Below are 19,055 nucleotides of genomic sequence, written 5' to 3'. Positions count from 1 at the left end.
CTTGTCCTTACCTTCCTCCGTTGCCACAGAGGATGAGGCGATTGAATTACCCCTCCAGTACATCAACTCTACTTATCCTCTGACTAAAAAGAGACTTGTGGCCCTTTCTGCCACGGCCTGGATTCCAATTGGGGGCCCGGTAGCGGGTATCACTGAACTAGGCATGGCTACCCGGCGACTTCAGTCCCTACTCCATGTTTTAGTTCATGAGCTGAACGTGGTAGTCAATGCATTACAGGATCAAATTAATGAATTAAGTGTAGTTTCTCGGTATAACCGTATGGGCCTTGACTACCTCTTTGCAGCCCAGGGTGGCCTCTGCACAGTGCTCAATTCTTCAGAGTGCTGTACCATTGTCATAAATAGGACGCATGTAGTTAGGCATGCCATGGATAAAGTCCTACAGTTGGCTAGTCTTAATGTGGAGGATTACCGAGGAGGATTAGACCTTACCTCCTGGTGGTGGTCATTGACCTCATGGATACGTCCCTTGTTCATTTCCCTAATAGTTTTAGTTTTAGCAGGATTGTTGTTTTGTTTCTTGGCCTCATGTGCTTCGGCAGTATGCCGTCGGACCTTAACGAGTAGGGTAATGGTGATTCACAAGCCTATTCCTAGAAGTTATGCCCCAGGAGGAGGTATGGAGTTGGGATCACTATAATCTCCAGAGTTTGAGTTGTGAGACTTATCTCTGCATAAGCTGATTTTAGTCTCAAAGGGGGGAATGAGGCAGCCTGGGCAAAGAAATCATATTTGTTAATTTGGTGTTTAAATTTGGTTCAGTCCTGTAAAGTGGAGGAATGCCATCTGGGTTTAATTTACTCAGAAGTCTAGCTTTTGCTAGACTAGAGGTTAGAAAGGTCAGAGAGAAGTAATTATTTACCACATCTGGAGGCCATTCAATCTCGAGGGGATCAGCAAGCAAGGCATACTGTAGTTTTAAAAGGATTAGATTGAATGCTGGTTAGAAGGAGATAGTTTAGAGATAAATAATTCTAGATGATTTAGAATTTGTCTTATAATGAATTCTGATTTCTGCTTATTTTAGAATATGTCTTATTCTGTGTAATTAATAAGTTCTATTTCTATGTAGAATATCTTTTCAATTCAGTGTTACATCTTTGACTGACTTTTCAAGTGAAGCTTTGTCTATAGTTTAAGAGGTCATCATCTGGTTTGAATTATCCACAGTCCTAGTGAGTTCTGTGTAGGAAGCTAGGTGAAAGAGGCCAGGGAAAGTCAAGTCATCTCCTTGATGAATAGCTAAATGAAGGACTGGTTTTCTGAAAGTAATAACAAATCATGTATCATTAAGCAAGACTGGCCCCTTGGCCCTTGACCCCTTAATGAATGCCAGAGTCCAGTTAGCAGTTAGTATGAAGTTAGCTGGGAACCTAAGAATTTAATAATAATAAAATGCAAGAGATAGGTGCCACATTGTCTAGTGTGAGAGGCCCCAGGTCATAGGTCAGTTTAGGAAATATCTCAAACCTATGTAACTGATATTTTTAAGTAATGTGTAAGTAATAATTAGTTCAAGGCAGGGTAATCAATCTATTCTTTACCATCTGGTGAGAAAGGGGGGCTAGAGAGGTGTAGGACCCTATATAACTGGGAGCAGAAGCAGCTTACATTAGAAGAAGGAGCTGAGACGAGAGAGGACAGACAGGAGACGCAGGATCCAGAGAGCTGAGAAAGAGAAGAAGAGACCTAGTGCTGATGTCCTACTTTGTTTGCTGGCAAATAAAGAAGACTTCTCTCTCATTTTGGTGTGTGGTGTTTGACTCCTGAAGTACCACAGATTCTGCTAACAATAGTGGTAATTCCTGCAACACCGTAACCCTTCTCTATTGAGAATACTGACCATGCAACACCAATACCTAGTGAGCAGGCTTAAAGTACATACAGAACAGATTCTGGAGAGAACAGAGGGGGGTAGGGGTGAAGGAAAAGGCAATGGCCTCTGCTCAAGGATTGCTATTGTGAATGGGGGTTACAAATCTAAGTAGCTTAAATTTAGCTCAAAAGCCACAGGGAGGGAAGGTAAGAGGGTTCAAAGCCTGGCCAAAATATAATCCTTGGACATTATTACCCTCTCTTAAAGTCCAAATTACACTAACATTGGGCTATAGAATACAGCATTTTGTGTTATAAAAAAGGATGCAACTGAAAATGAATGAAAGATAACATTTAAAATGTCAGTACATTTCTATTTGGCATATGCGTGCCTTTCCACAGTCTATTGAGAATCAAAAGTTCCTTCACAGTTGCTTCCCTGAATAAACTATAAAATGCTCAGAAACAGCAGAAAAAGCCATTAGACCTGATCATTCGAATATGAAAGCCACTTGGGTGAATAAGTTTTGGTCGATGTGTGTACAAACAGGTGGCTGCAATGTGCCATTCTATACAGTAAATGTGTCCATGCAATAAAGGGTGGGTAAGCATGGATTGTATTTTGAAACCCTGTGTTTTACTGTGCTAACTTTGCAAATACTGTAAAGCAGGCACAAAGGCCATGGGTGCAAAGGTATCCCCAGCACCAGTTATCCCCTAAATTTTCTCCAGGAGAAATTTTCCTTTGAAAATTTGCTTGCAAGCAATGTGGAAGATTTTAAGAATTGTCCTGAAATCAGTTGTCAGTTAAGACTGTGTGGCAAATATGACAGCAATTTTTTTAGTAAACAAATGGGGTGGAGAAACCATGAAAAAAATTATTAATTCCTAAAGCCAAAAGTGTATCAAGATCCACCATGAGACTTCTGAAAATAAAAATTCAAATATTTTCAATTTACAGATCCAATAAATGAAAGTTCATCTTAGGAAGGCAAAAACCATGTGCTCAGAGAAGTAACTGACATCCTGGTGAAAAGACCAAAAGGCTGCCCAGGTGGTTCACAGGAGGAGTCAGGTCTGAGGCAAGCAAAGGGTGCTTTTGGTGCTTGATTACATAGGAGGAGAGGAGGGGGAGGGTGAACAGACAGCTGCTGCACTAAATTCTGCATGGAGAGCACAGAATTCTTGCTGACATAGGGAAAACTGTGCAGAATTCATCCAGCAATACCCATTAAGATCGATGTACTTCACAATGGATTGTTGTAAGCCACAGTTTTCTCTCAGTGGACCTTCAGACTATTTCTGATGTCCAGTGACTGAATAGTGTAGTGTGATGCCTTCTGGTCTTTTCACCAAGGTGTCAGTGTTACTCCTCTAAGCACACATTTTTTGCCTGCCTAAGGTGAATTTTCATTTAATTTGATTTATTTGAATAGATTTGTAATTTCTCTTTTTTTCTGGGCACCTTCTTTATGGGCAGTTGTAGAATGCCTCTCATTGAAAACCATACTGATTCAATGACCAATTAAATATGCCAGGAAAATTGAATCAGGTTATAAGAGTTTGCATGGCTGTCAACTTAAAAAAAAAAAAAAAATCCTTTTCAGAAGACACCACAACCCACTATCCCATGAACAGGCTTCTTATTGTTCTTCACTCTTTGGGAACATAAAGTACGTTATGGGCTACGGTCAGTAAATAGTGCTCAACAATATTCTACATGCCCAATAAAAAAAACGGCATGGAGCAGGGGTGGCCCAAGACAAGATGCCCCCCCCCCCAGTCTATCCCCCCCTTCCTTCCTCCACCCCCTTCTCCGAGTTTACCTTCTTTACCCATTTTCAAAAAGACGCTGGTGGCAGCGATTCCCATATGCTGCCCTGCCACTGGCCTCTTCTCTACTGTGGCCTGCCTCTGAGGAAACAGGAAGTTACATCAGAGAGACGGGCCACAGTAAAGAGAAGAGGCCAATGCCGGTGGCAGGGCAGCTTATGTGAATTGCTACACCGCATTTCAAAAATGGGAAAAGAAAGTAAACTTGGGGAAGGAGTGGAGGAAAGAAGGGGGGGGGGGGAGATGCCATCCCAGGAAGAGTGCCACCTGGTAGGGGCGACACTGGCATTGAGTTCTGACTTCAGCGCCCAAATTAGGACACCAAAACTTATGTCTGCTGTAATTCCAGGTGCCCATTTGGGCACACATCCCCGGTATTCTATAACACTGTGCAAATTTAAGGAATGCCCCTGACCTGCCTATGAACTTCCCATGGCCACACCACCCCTTTTTTGGTTGTGCACTATGGGGTTTGGGCACACTGTTATAGAACAGTGCGTAGCAAGATGTGTGTGCAAATTCAAATTGGTGCCAGTTAGCACCCAATTATCAGCACTAATTTTTTTTTTTTTTTTTTGTTACATTTGTACCCCGCGCTTTCCCACTCATGGCAGGCTCAATGCGGCAGGCAATGGAGGGTTAAGTGACTTGCCCAGAGTCACAAGGAGCTGCCTGTGCCGGGAATCGAACTCAGTTCCTCAGTTCCCCAGGACCAAAGTCCACCACTCTAACCACTAGGCCACTCCTCCACTCCAATTTACCCCCGTTTACTAAGCTGCGCAGCAATTCTGACATAGCCCATTAAAAGTAAATGGTCTGTATCGGCATTAATGCACCACAGCCACTTAGTAAACAGGAGCAGGGAAGGAGTTAGGCAGGGGCAGCAGGAGCAATCACACAGGACCTCGCGCTTCCAGGGGAACCGCGGCGCTCCCTCCCGCTCCCTGCTATTGCCACGATCTGACTCTTTGCCTCTCCTCCCCTGAGCCGCAGGGTGCCCTCCCGGCACATACCTGAAGCCATCCTGGTGGTCCAGTGGAGTCTTCAGGGCAGGAAAGATCCCCAGTCTTTCCTGTCCGCTGCCAACATCGACAGTTGCATCACTCTTTAAAAACGGCTGCTGAGACTTCCGCTGAAGTGAGGCCACTGGTGGAAGTCTTGGCAGCCATTTCAAAGAAGATGCGGCAGCAAGAGAGTCAGTGCTGGTAAGACTCCACTAGACCACCAGCGTGGCTTCAGGTATGTGCTGAGAGAGCACCCTGCGGCTCAGGGGAGTGGGAAGGAGGTCTGGAATAGGTGGGTGGAAGGGAGGTGGGGATACTGGAGAAAAAAAATGAAGGTAATATCTGTGTAATTTGGAGGGGTTGGTTAAAGGGACACCCTAGTAGTATAGTTGTGTAGAGAGGTTTTTTTTCCCCTGGTAAAGGGCCACTAAACAGACCTCATGTTATGAGAATCGGGTGCTCAACATTCAGAGTTCCTATTTATTTACTTATTTATGGAATTTTATCCCACATTAACATGAATTAGATTGAAATCTGGGAGCATTTTAAATCCTTTTTTTCTTGCGCCTACATCAAAAGAAAAAAAGATGGCATTGCTCCTTTTGCTTTGTGGAATGCAGTGGTATATTATAAAAATGCACTTGCCTTTTTTTTTTTATTATTGCTATTTCACAGAGAAGGTATTGATTAATGAGGGAAGGGTTTCCTTCGTGCAGAACTGTCCAGAGTCAGTCTAAATGTCTATGAATCCACTACACCCCATTTGTATTTACTTTTCCTGCTGCCTCCTTTCTTGAACCTCCTTCAATGAAAAAAAAAAGTCTTTCTGTACAAGTTTTGCTCGATTTGACTTTATTTGAAATAAAAAAATGTTTAAAACACATCTTGTCAACAAGGGGTGGGGCTAGGTGGGACGGGGACGGGGGTCCACTGAACTGGTATGCACAGGGCCCCGCAATTGCTAGGACCTGCCCTGAACAGGAGGATTAGTTGGGTGCCCATCTTGGATTGGCACCATATATAGAATCCTGGGGTAAATGTCAGTTCACACACTATATAGCAGAAACCACAATTCAGTTCCAATATAACACACAAAGTCTGTGTGTATTTCCTACATGAAATAAAAGGCAGCCTAGCCAAGCCATCAGTCAGTTTGCTATCATACAGTTTATAAACACTTTACTATAAAAAAAAAAGTAAATTAAAATGTGCATTCAAGAGTCAAGAAGAAAGCCTGGAGATCTGCCAGTTAACGAGTCAAAACCAGAAAGAGTTCCAACCTGGGCTTTATGGAGTTTTCCCACGTTCAACCTGTCATACTGCTCTAAAGAGAAAACCAGCTCTTTGCACTAATCTTTTACATCATAGCCAAGGAAGTCCACTTATCTAAGTGACCAAAATGTCACTTGGTAAGTACTGGCCTTCTGCTGTCCTGCTAGCTACAGGTGGGTTGCAGAAATAATGGAGGCTTCAGAGTGACAGGTAAGGAGCTGCACTTTTGGAGCTACACCTGTATCCCAAAGGGAGCTTGGAAGATGCTTGGTGGACTGCTCTTTGCTGCTCTCTCCACTTCAGGATCTGCTCAGTCACCTCCTCCATTTCAGCTTCCATTGCTTCTATCCTTGCTAGGGCACTGTCCTGAAACAGACAATAAAAAAGTGTATACAATCATTTCAGTTCTGCCTACAGACATGTACAACTGCATTAATGGAACGTCCCAAAGATACAATGCATAATTTATGGACAGCACAAGCTGAAAATTGTCAGGCTGCATAAATGATGGAGTCATCCCTTCTTTTCTAGAACATAACATGACCCATAGGAAGGCTGCATATGATGTAAATGTTAATTTTTTTTCCCTTATCAGAAAAATAAACTGAATGTACACCCATTATTACTTCTACCAAAAAAGCAGTTAATTTATTGTTCTATAAAAGTGCATCTGATTTATTTTCAGTGAAAATACTGTTTATAAACTATGAAAAGTAAATCACCTCCCCCCCCCCCCCCCCCAATGTCTTCTTCTTTTGCCTGATGTGGAGGGGCATAATCGAACGCCTATCTCCATGGGCGTCTATGTCCAAAACGGTTAAGTGAAGAGGCGGGACAAACCGTATTTCGGAAAATAATGGACGTCCATCTTTTTTTCTTTTCGATAATACGGTTTGTGCCGGCCAAATGCATCGGATTTGTGCGGATTTGAGCTGGGCGGTATCGTTTTTCAGCGATAATGGAAACCGAAGGCGCCCAGCTCAAAAACGAACAACTCCAAGGCATTGGGTCGTGGGAGGGGCCAGGATTCGTAGTGCACTGGTCCCCCTCACATGCCAGGACACCAACCGGGCACCCTAGGGGGCACTTTTAAAAAATAAAAAAAAAACATTAAATTACGTCCCAGGTCCATAACTCCCTTACCTTGGGTGCTGAGACCCCCAAATCCTCCCCAAAACCCACTGCCCACAACTCTACACCATTACCATAGCACTTATGTGTGAAGGGGGGCACCTACATGTGGGTACAGTGTTTTTTGGGGGTTTTTTTTGGGGGGGGGGGGAGGGTTTAGAGGGCTCCCATTTACCACCACAAGTGTTACAGGTACGGGGAATGGGTCTGGATCTGCCTGCCTGAAGTGCACTGCACCCACTAAAACTGCTCCAGGGACCTGCATACACGCAGGCCTCTAGGACTTGTTGCTGTATAACCTTAGCACACCAGTTCACACCAGAAGACTCACATCTCTCTACAAAAGTCCTTTAATTGAATAACCACGTTTACTCAGTTACTGCAGATCAGAGGGTCTGCCCCACTGGCAAAGAGTCTCCCTGGTACTGAGATTTGCAGTAGGTCAGAGCTGGCAGAATGGTGTCCAATGCCCTTTTGCAGCACCACTCAAGGTAAAAACTAAGTTCTTTAACGTGGGTAACACATGAAAGGGATCTAAAACTGTCTTACCAAAATGGCCACTACCCCGTGGACTATAGGAAACAAAACAGGGCACACTCTGACCCAGTAAGCAGGGGGAAAAGCACCATGGGAGTAGAGCCTAGCTACTACCAATACCTACACCCACCACAATGCATTGCTGATGTGACTCTGCAGTGCGAATAACAGAAATGGTGTCACACTCACCCCAGAGCCATAGCACAACCAGGGAAACAGTACATTCTTTTTCACCCCTTAACAGTTTGAACATGTTAATCAGCTATACAACATCTTAACCACATCCCTCCCCATTCTACCCTTTTTGATATAGTTCAGACAGAGCTGTAACGGTCCTTGGCATGCAAGCACTGCATTTAGTCACTAGATGTCCCCACTGCACATTAGTAGGGCATCCCTCATCCTCTAGGGTGAACCTCGTTTCTGCAGCATGCGTAGCCTGTTGGCCCAGGGAGCAGAAGTCTAGCCTGGTCAGCAATAGCTCTGAATACTCCTGTTCTTTTACTGCATTACAGGGCTCTCGCTCAGTCCCTTTCTCCTGTTGTGGTGCATTCTCTTCTTCACTGCCTTTTGCTCATTCTGCAAACTTTTGGCCTCAAATAGGATTTACTCTGATGGGGGTGTAGGAATTCTTGAGGAGATGGTAAACTCCCAATGGCTGAAGATCACATGAAAACATCCTGAAAACATTTTCAACACCAACTTTAAAAGCAATTTCCATAGTGTTTAAATGTGCAGAAAGGGGGTTTTGAAAACCAACCATGCTGATTTGTTCCATAACACAAAAAGCTGTCATGGTCCAACTCTTCACAATCATACCACGATATTACCGCTGGAGGTCTCGCTACCTATTTTGAGGGCCATCATCACTCCCACCCTAGTAAGCCTAAGGAGTGGGTCAGGGAATGAAGCCTCTGGCCCCCTCTGCCCTTAAGGGGGGTGGCTACTCCTCCACTTCCTCAAATTGCTGCTCCCTCTAGATGTGGAGGGGCTGGGACATGTGGCTCTTCTCCTATTTTACAAGGGGCTCCATGTTTGGCAAAGCCTCTTGTAAAATGTGTGAAAACGCCACACATCCTCACTGGGGTGTGTGAATTCCCCTCTGCATATCCTTTCTAAAAAATGTCACTCTTAAGTGTAACCAGTAGCTGGTGATGCTGTGTAAAGGCTGAGACTCCCTGCTGGGGTCATGACGTCCAAACACTACCTCTGCGTCCACCTATATGCAATGGATTGAGCAGAAGTGGGCAACCTGAGGCCTGTCATTGAATTTTGTATGGTCCACAAGACCGTTGGAAGTATACACAGAAAATGGCCCATATAAATGTCAATAACCAGAGTTCTGGTGATTTTAAATACTGTATACTTATAGTAGGGACTTTGCCCAGTGCCACCACTGGGTATCCCAAGGTAAGTGACTGAAAACGAGATACATTCTCCAGCATGGGATAAGGATTGCTGGAAGCAGTGTGGGGCGTGCAGAGCAGACATTAGGGGTTGTAGTCCTGAACTGGGCACTCACCATGCTTTTCATGTCATCATCTACTCGGGTGATTGCACGCACTATCCGCAGATAGGCTTCTAGTTTCTCAATGAAGGTGACTGCCAGCATTAAGAGTTCCACCACATATCTTATAAGCAAAACACATTAAAAAAATAATAATCAAAACAGGAAAAACAGTGAGGCAACTTAGATATGTTTTTGTATTAAAGTTATATCAGATTCCTTCAAGTAACTCATAATCCTTTCCTCTGAAAGGAAACGAATAATTCATTTTCCAAAATAGGATGGCAAAATTAGTTCTTACCTGATAATTTTCTTTCCATTAGTCCCAACAGATCAATCCAGAGACTTGTGGGTTATGTCCCTCTACCAGCAGGCGGAGAGAGAGAGAACTTCAGAGGTTTACTATATGTGGTCATGTGCAGTCACCTTAACTTCAGTACTGTCGATACCAAAGCAGTGGAAGAAGAAGTCCTCTCCTGCCTGCATAAAACCTCCTCAACCGCTCCTGCGGGAGGGTAACAGAAGGTTTCCTTTATGTTTAGATTTGTTTTGCCTTTTTTTTTTAGCCAAAAATCAAATGAAGGAATCTGATGAAAGTAAAGCAACTAGAAGAAAACACTCAACCCAGAACAACAAAGGGCAGGCCTCTGGATTGATCTGTTGGGACTAATGGAAAGAAAATTATCAGGTAAGAACTAATTTTACCTTCCATAGCATTCCACAGATTAATCCAGAGACTTGTGGGATGTACCAAAGCAGTCCTCAAGTGGGGCGGGGTACTACAACCTCAGCAGACTGGAACAATAATCCACAGGCCACGGTTACATGCGCTGCCACGCCAAGCCTGCAAAGCCTGGCAACGGAAGGACAGCAGATCAAGTGGGCAATCTGCAAAAGCCATCCACAGATGGACAGAGGACCAAGTGGCCGAACTGCAAAGGGCAGCCACGAAAGCTAGACGGGACTTGGAAAATGAAGTCAACTGCGCTCTGGAAGAAAGCACTGCCACCCACAATGAGAGAGACTGTCCCATACAGAGGCCAGCTGAAGAAAATGCCTCTCTCAGACAATAGCCACTACAGCACTTGAAGCCAGATTCCCTTTCTTGAGACCAGCCAGACGACAACATGAGTGTATGCCGCGAGGCATTTCTGCTCAGCAGGTCAGGAATCTGATGATCCTACCGCAATGTGGGTGTTTCGTAAGGAGTTGCCACCTTCCTATAAACCTAAGGCTCTCCAGGTTCTGAATATGTCTGTTTCTGATCCTGCCACCACTACATCTGCTAAACTTAAAATGGTGAGCACTAGAAGACCGCTACAGTCTTTAGCAGTGCATAAGGCAAAGTAGGAAGTCACTTCTGCTCAGTGGGTCATCCCTGGCACTGCCCCACTATGCAGAGACGTAGCTAGGTGGGGGTGCAAGGAGAGCAGCTGCTCCCCTAAAAGGATTTTGAATAAAATGGCACTTATGCGAAACAGCTCTTCCCCTTCACACTGACGCCTATTCTACAAAAGGTCTGCTCCTCCCGACATCAAAACCGCTATGCCTACATCTGCCAATCTAAAAATGGCAAACCTTCTTATGGTACTTTCCTATGGTCCTGAGCAAAGCAAGAAGCAAAGAGTTGACCAATGGAACTCGCTGGTCACTTCCAAATAGTATAGGAGCATATGATGAACATCCAAGAAGCGGGAAGAGAAAAAGGTGGAAAGGGATGGAAGGCAGAAACCACCGTATGCAGAAAAGACAGTACTGTGCGCCCGTCACCAGTAGAAATCCAGAGAATCTCAAATGGATGAGGTCGGGAGTTCCGAGAACCTACCTGGACTGGATTGCTAAAGAAAACTAGGCTGCCCAGGACGATAGCCCTGGTATCGTAAAGATAAGGGAGAGCCTGACCCAACCGAAAAGAACTTGTAGATATGTCCTCAGGAAGACACTAAGTCTATAAGTCACCCAGGTCTTCCACCAACTTCATGGAGTCCTCAAACAATAGTTGCCCTGAAAAGTGAGCTGAACCAGCCATCATTAGAAGCTGCATTCACCACCCAGCAGCGCAACCACATCAAATGGCAGGCTGTGACTGCCACAAATGTCTGTTTGACACCCGAAACAAATCATAGAAGAAAACTGGCAAATAAGCCTGTCTCGACTACATCTGGCAAGTGAGGAGGCAGTTGACTGTCTGCCTTCTGGAAGGGATCTGAAATCTGTTGCCGCCAGCTACGGCACAGCCTAGCAGCCTACAAGCTGCAGATAGCCACCTTCAGGGAGACAGAACTGAAATATCAGCAGAAAGCTGTGTTGAAATCACCTATTGAGACTAAGTTGGCTTGAAGGGAACCATAGAGATGGGGACCAAAGCAGAAAAGGAATCCCTGAAGTAGTCTGATACGACTCAGGCCCATGGGGGAATGTCCAAAAAAGAAAACCTTGTGCCCATAACTTGAACCTATTCCCATATCCTGGACTTGGTAGAGAAAGTAAAACCTGATGGGTTGGCACCTGTTGCTGAAGAGCAAAAGAAAGAAAGTACTTCCCAAGCCTATATGGAACAGCACTCCTCGATAAGCCAAGATTTGTAAGGGAAACAACTGACTCTTGGTGACACTGATTACCAATCCTAAGGACTGAAGACGAGTAGGTATCTTGGATGAAGTTTGCAGAGTCTCTTGAATGAAAGAGAGAGCAGCAAATCAGCCAGTCATGAGGTATGGCTGAACCTGCAATCCATCCTCATGAAGGAAAGCTGCCACCATGACCTTGCAAAAATGTCCTCAGCAACATGGAAAGGCTGAATGACATGGTCATAAATCTCTAAGATCCCTCTGCAGCAAGGAGCACTGGGAATATGAAAGTAAGTTTCCTTGAGGTCCAGGGAGGCTAGAAACTCTCCCCACCAGACAGAACTATTACACACTGCAAGGTTCCCACTGTGAAAAGCTGAACCGTAAACACCCTAGACTCTTATGATGTCCAAACTCAGCTGGAAAGAAGCTCCCTGGTTGGAACTACAAAGCAAAGGGAACTACTTTCCATTCCCCAATTGCAACTGGGGACAGACTTGACTGTGCCTAAAGGAAGAAACATTGGCAAGGTGGCAAGAACTGCCTGACAACGTTTGAGCTTGCATTAGACTCCAAGAAAAATCTGTAGTGAAGTCCAGGTTGTAACTGTGCAATAGAAAAACTAAGACACATCTGAGCTGAGGTAATCTTGGTCCACTCCTCCTGAAACCAGTACAGGAGTCCTGCCTGAGGAGTGAACTGAGATGCCATCATTGGAAGATGCAGCAGGCATAGGTTGACCTGGAGTTGAAACAGAGCTCATTCTACCAGCAGCCAGGTGGCTTGTCATAGTGGAAGTGGAAACCCAGAAAGTGGTTTTCCTGGCCCCACAAAACCTACAACAAAACCAAGCGGATTAAAAGTCATCCTTAAACTCGTCCCCTGGCAATCTCCGAGACTTGGAAGTCCCTCAGGTCTTTACCCAACTGCCCTGGATCTTCTCCAGTCCCAAGATTACTTCCAAAAGGCAGGTTGCCAAATGTGACTTGGAAGCCACATCAGTGGTCTGATGCCTACGCCAACGCTAATTTCTTACAGATAGAGACGAGAATTGGCTGGTGTGACTGTGCACTATAACTGCTGCGCATTGGAGCTAACAAGTGCAGCTGAGAACCAGAGACAGATGGTGTAGCAGAATATGGCTGTTGCACCATTGCGCACTACAGACAGCAAGCTGCAGTGGGTCGTGAAGCAGTACCCCTAGAGCTCTGTGCTTACTCTCAGCTGACTGCAACGACTATTAAGCTACGTCTACATTGAAGTAGCTCCTGGACGACTCCTCATGAAATTTAGGTACCCCATACCATGAAAAGATGCCAAAAATACCATAGAAGCAATTAGAGGTACTGGGTACGCTGCAGATACCGGGGTAGCTGAGGCTAGTATGCAAAGGCGTGGCCAGTATCAGTGTGCAAAGATAGAGAGAAGGGCCATCTTTAGTACTGTAGAGTTCTGATAACTGTTCCAGTCATGTAAGAACTACTTGGCCAGGCAAGCAAGAAGAGAGAATGAAATAAAATATGCCCCACTGGAAATCTAGCTGAGCCCACAGTTTCTAATAGGATGGATAAAACCAGCCTTGAACCTGTAACCTTCAGGCTGAAAGGCCAGTCACCCTCCTCAATAAACCTAGTTTGATGTAAACAGTACACTGTACACACACAGCAAATGCTACCAGGGCAGCACAGAGGGTGCAGGATTACCATGGAAACAGAGAGAAACCTGAGAGGCCTGCACTAGCCTCAAAATGTAACATTTCTCACAGAAACATGGAGTTGTAGCATGATACCAGAGTTACTGTTGGGCCAGATACAAATATAAAAAGCACCCCTGATTTCAAGTTCCTCTTTCTCCCACCTGGAAAACTGAACAAAAGCTTGGCTGGGTGTGGATATCTGTCCATCAGCATAATAAAAACTTGAAGAGGGACAGTAGCCACAGAGACTGGGGTTTGTGAAACACCACCTATCCTCAAACAAACTCAGACTGAAAGCCTATCTATCTGACAAAAGAAGCCCCTCAGACAGACTCTTGTAATCCTGTCAGATGCCTTATGGATGTGTATCTGCCTCAGAGGTCCAGACAGGAAGTCTTATGATGTCATAAAACATGGGACCAGTTACCATGCCCCATCTCAAAACTAGATGAAACCAGTTTTCAGCTATCCCTGAGTTTTCATTGGATCAAGTACACCCCTCCTGACTTCAGCCTAGGGTCCAGCAAGAGAATATAAAAAGACTAGAAAAAGCCTAGCTCTCTCTCTTGGGATCTGCTTCTCTCTGCTGAACTTCACACACACACCCTGACAAGAATTCTCCAGGCAACAACCACAGCTTTGCAAGAAAAGACATCCTCAGCAGAGAGGGTTCCTTCTTCACCCTCTCTCAGCTTCAGCAATTCTGCAACAAAGACTTTGTAAGTTAATTTATAATTCAGACCTGTTATCTTGTCGCAAATTTCTCCTGTAAGCAAGATCCCTTAAAGCTGCTCTCACTTGTAACATTATTACATTAACTGTATTGTAAATAAACCTTTTAAAAGTTAAATATATGGTCTGAGCACATGTTCTTAAACCTTGCAGTGCAGGTTAATGTAATTCAAATATAATATTTAATTCCCCTTTATTCTTACAAATGTAAATCTTATTACCTTATAGGTAATCGGTGGAGAATAGACTATAGAATCAAAAATATAATTTTCCCACATTTATTAAAAAGTTAAATATGAACAGCCTTTATGTGAGACCACATGGTCAGAGCACATGTTCTTAGAAACTAGAAATACAGCACATGTTGCGACCACATGCTCTGAGTAATTCCCTCTATTCTTACGTATTCTATTCCTATAGAGAAATATATATACTGTATTTAAACTCAAATAACATTTAAGATAACACAGTCAACAGCCCTAAGCCTGACTACTAAACAAACTGTACTGCTATGCTCTGAGAAAGGGGAAGAGGGAAAGAGGGAAAAACCTAGAGTAGGATCCCTAATCCTGATCCCTTTCTCCCTTCCATTAATGATGTACACACACCCTGAACCTCATTAAGGAGGGTCCAGAAATATTCTTAGTGAAAATCACCAAGTGAAGCACAGGCAACTCTACCAGAAGACTTTCAGATAGTCAGTACTTTCCAAGCTGCAGCTTAAGGCTCTCGCTGCCACAGAACAGCTGCAGGGGACTAATGGGTCTCCGACCTCGCCCCTAGAAAGCTGTGGGAGACCCGAAGACTCCCACAGGAGTCTGCAAACCTCCCAGGTCTCCTTTCTTAGAAGTCCTTAAATAACCAATATGAAGAAACTAGGAGTGATCCACACCAGTTCCCCAGTCACATTTCTGAAAAGCCTACAAATAAACCTGCTTGAATCGCAAGCAGATCAGGCCCCAGGGGAGCGCTGGGGCTTCAGCATTGCCATGTGGAGTGGCAAGAAAGATGGAGCCATCAAGGGCGCACGCACACCCAAGTAAACAAGTGCCCTGCGTCCACCAAAATGAGCTGGGAAGAAAGGAGCAAACTGCTCCATGGAGTTGGGCTGTACAGTGGAACTCCAGCACGGGAAACTGCAGCAGCCCAGTGGCTCTGCCCACTGGCGCAGATAGGATAATGAATACTCACCCTTTCGGGAATCGCTGACACATGCCAAGTCGGTCCTCACACCATTCAGCCAGTACTGCAAACCGGCATGAGCTTGCTGTGCTGGACAAATTTTTTAGTGCTCAGACTGAAATTTGTTTTTTTTAAATAGTGCTCAAACGGCATTTTTTTTTTTTTTTTTAAGGCAGGAGAGGACGCCGGAGCAAAAGAAAACTGACTCATTTTAAAGTCAGGAGAATGAGAACCACAAGCCCCAGTCAGGCAGAGAAGAGGGGTTGAAGGGGGAGGAAGGGAGGGACCTGGCACCATCAGGTGTGCACCCAAGTCCCAGGACTGGGACACCTCAGACCCTAGAAGCTCAACTAGACCCAGGGGACCAGGCCAGGAGCCAATCAATCCAGAGCTGCACATATATGACCATCCACCTGCTAGATAGAGAGAATACTGAAGTTAAGGTGACTACACATGACCACATATAGTAAACCTCTGAAGTTCTATCTCCGCCTGCTGGTAGAGGGACATAACCCACAAGTCTCTGGATTGATCTGTGGGACGCTATGGAAAGCATATTTTGAAACAATGTCAGAATTAGCCTCTCGGAGAGCTTATGCATACATGGATTGTTCCTGTAAACAGTGTTTCATTTTTGTTGATTTCTTTTTCATTTCAATTCATTTTATTGTAAACTGACCAATAATTATAGATTTACACTAAATGTCAATAAACAGCATGTTAAAAGAGAACAAACATATCTAAACAAACTGTCAATACAGCTTTTAGGTGAGGACAAATAACTTCCCTATTTTTATTAAGAAATCAGATATTGAAGAAAAATTTTCCTTACTTAAACCTAAACTTAAATATGTAGATCAGCATAAACTTACTAGAGGTAGCAGTATATGGCAATCATTGCTATACAAAAAGAGGGAGAGACTAGACAGGCCTTGTTTCTTTTACATTAGCATATTTATGTACGTTACAACTAGGTCCAACATGGACAGATAGGGCCAGCTACCAGTCAGTGAGTGCACTTTCCCCCTCAGTATATTAATTACCTGTGATAGGAAGCCTCAATGGCCAAATTTTCCTGACACAAGGGCCTTGCCAACCTCTGCCTCAGCGTCCTCTTCTCTTTCAGCACGGCCTCCAGGTGACTATTCATCACTTGCAGGGCTTGACATTTCTGACCTACACAAACCAGTACAGAAAGCATAATTCTCTAACAATGCAGTGTGTGTCCTTCAACACATTCTGGGGCATAACACACTGTCTATTCTAAAGGAATGGAGATGCCTGCTTTCCTTTCAGACCTAACGGGGAGTAAACACTCTTAATATTTAGAAGCAAGTATTCACTCATACTAGCCATAGAGCTAAATGTTAGCACCAAATGCCCAATTATAGTACTGAATATTCCGTCTATGTATAAACCCCACTCACAAGTGGAAACGATCCCTCTAATTCTCTAGAAACTTGCACGCCCAATTTTACCCTTAGCATGTAAAACTGCACAGGCAAGTTACAGAATGTCAGTTATGTGCTTAACAGTCTACTAATTAGCTAATTAATGTTAACAACCAGGTACTGGCTATAATTGGTGTTAACTGACACCAATTAGCAGATATTAGCCCCAACTTGAAATTTCGCCCATTAGATTGTAAGCTCCTTGGAGCAGGCACCATACTTTTTGTTAAACTGTACAGCACTGCGTAGCCCTAGTAGCGCTCTAGAAATGTTAAGTAGTAGTAGTAGTAGTATATACATGTAACTGTCCCACATCGGTATTCTATAAACTGTGCATAGTGCACAACTGCAAGGCGGTGTGAACCCAGGAGGGGCACAGGTGGGTCATGGGAGTGTCCAGGTTATAGAATACTGTCCTTTACACCAGGCTGTGAGCTAGCGTAAGTGCTTGCACCGCTGACTTACTCGTGCAGCATCCCAGCATGTAGCTTTAGGCAACTTCTACAGAATTATCCAGTTAACTTACATAGGGGGTATTTGCAAAATAGCACTAATGCAAAATTTTGCCACAAACTCACGCAACTGTCAATACTCAGTATTTACACACATAAATGTTAACATTTATGCTATAGAATTGTCCCCATAGTGCCCAAGTACTAAATAAAGTTCATGCTCACTAAACGTATCACACATCACAATTTTAACAAGATGGCTGCCCCCAGAGGGAACGATGCTTTCTCCTACAGTGATTAACAAAGAAAATTAACTATAATTCAATGCTTTCCAAACACTCAATATGAATCCTTTGTATTGAAAGAATTTATTCCTTCCAGAATGAACTGAAAATTGGAAAAAAAGAAAGTACCAACAAAAGCGGTGTACTGTGCTACCAAAGTAACTTATTTGGTCTTTATGTGCTAATTAAGATATGCTGTACTGGACATCCTTTACTCTGCCCCTCTCACTACTGTCATCACAGGCTGACTCCAAGGAGGAGTGACTGGGTTTCTTCTATTTGCAATGGGACTTTTTCCTAGTCTGGATAAATTTTTGACTATTTTAAAATTTCAGATTTAATCATACATAAAATTACAATATCAAATAATAGAACATATTGGACAATTGAACATGCTGTACAGGATAGGCCACTACTGGTCCTCAAGGTTGGCGTTTTCAGGGTATCCCTAGTGCATACCATAAGAGGTTCTTACAATGGAGGTAGTATGCATGTAAATTTACTAGGAAGATCCTAAAAACCAAAACCCTTCTGTGGCCCTCAAGGTCCAATATTTACTACTTGTGACCCACACCATAAGTCGAAAATTTCCCCCACTTAACATGAACTTCCTGTTACCTTTCAACTGTAATACAACTACTCTAGCTTGGAAGGAGTTGGTACTAGTACCAGCAATAGGTTGCTTCATGATCACAATAAGTGAGTGACCAAACCCTAACAAGTGTCCCTTCCCAACGGCCAAGCAAAACAAGTGCCATAGATGGAAAGAGTGAGAAGTCAACAGAGGAAACCTCCCTATCTCCAAACGGTCCAAAATGATGAGTCAAGGTTGCAAGGCCCATCACACATGAAGATATGAACTTTCAAACTGTACATCCCTGACAACATAAAGGGTCTGTTCCTTTTCATTAACTCAGTCTTTCTGGTTATAAAGAGACTTTACTGGCCAAGGACAAAATTCTTTGCTAGTCGTATTCCTCCAAGTTGATGCAGACTTCTTTGACCTAAGAGAAAATTAGCAGATGTAATCCTGCCATATTTAATGGTTAATATCCCTTGATAAATTATTGTTCTCTCGGAGGAGGAAGTGACGTCATCGCTAAGGGATGGCAGCCTGATTCCAGAGCTCTGCTGAGAACAGAGTAAATAAGTGCTGTAACCCAAAAAAACGCGACGATTTCGCGAGTGCAGAGGCTCCTGTAGTGTATACAAGCATGGCAGTAAGAAAACGACTCTCCAAGTTTAAATACCTGCCAGATGGATCCGGATCCACGAAGTGTGCTGGGCCACGAGCTAGCTTGAGAGGATCCAAAATGGCTGCCGGAGATTCTGAGTCAGACCCTGATATCGAGGAACCAACAGAGGAAGAGGCTGACTGTGGTAAGACAGCATTTATTCGCTGGTTTAAAGACTTAAAAGCTGAAATGGTGGCCACAAGAACCAGCATCCAAAATGCAGTTGCAGTGCTACATGAGGAGCTGAAGGAGACTGGGAACCGTGTGGCAGACAGAGGAGAGGGTGGAAAATATTGCAGAGGAGGTGCGGGACCTGCAGAAAGATCTTAAAGC

The 19,055-nt window shown here is 44.0% G+C and overlaps 1 protein-coding gene across 5 annotated transcripts in view; it reads right to left on the bottom strand.

The window, feature by feature from the left end:
• Positions 1-5,518: 5,518 nt before the first annotated feature.
• HAUS2 (HAUS augmin like complex subunit 2) overlaps positions 5,519-19,055 on the bottom strand; it is a 32,524-nt gene continuing 18,987 nt past the window's right edge. For all 5 annotated transcript variants that reach the window (XM_030215079.1, XM_030215078.1, XM_030215082.1 and 2 more), the window contains 3 exons: positions 16,344-16,476; positions 9,136-9,244; positions 5,519-6,311 (listed from right to left, as the gene is read on the bottom strand). In XM_030215079.1, coding sequence (XP_030070939.1) covers positions 6,144-6,311; positions 9,136-9,244; positions 16,344-16,476 — 410 coding nt within the window. In that variant the 3' untranslated portion in view covers positions 5,519-6,143. The remainder of the gene's footprint in view (positions 6,312-9,135; positions 9,245-16,343; positions 16,477-19,055) is intronic.

Source organism: Microcaecilia unicolor, chromosome 9, assembly GCF_901765095.1.
Source record: "Microcaecilia unicolor chromosome 9, aMicUni1.1, whole genome shotgun sequence".
Taxonomy (NCBI): domain Eukaryota; kingdom Metazoa; phylum Chordata; class Amphibia; order Gymnophiona; family Siphonopidae; genus Microcaecilia; species Microcaecilia unicolor.
This window is presented reverse-complemented; position numbering and strand designations above follow the sequence as displayed.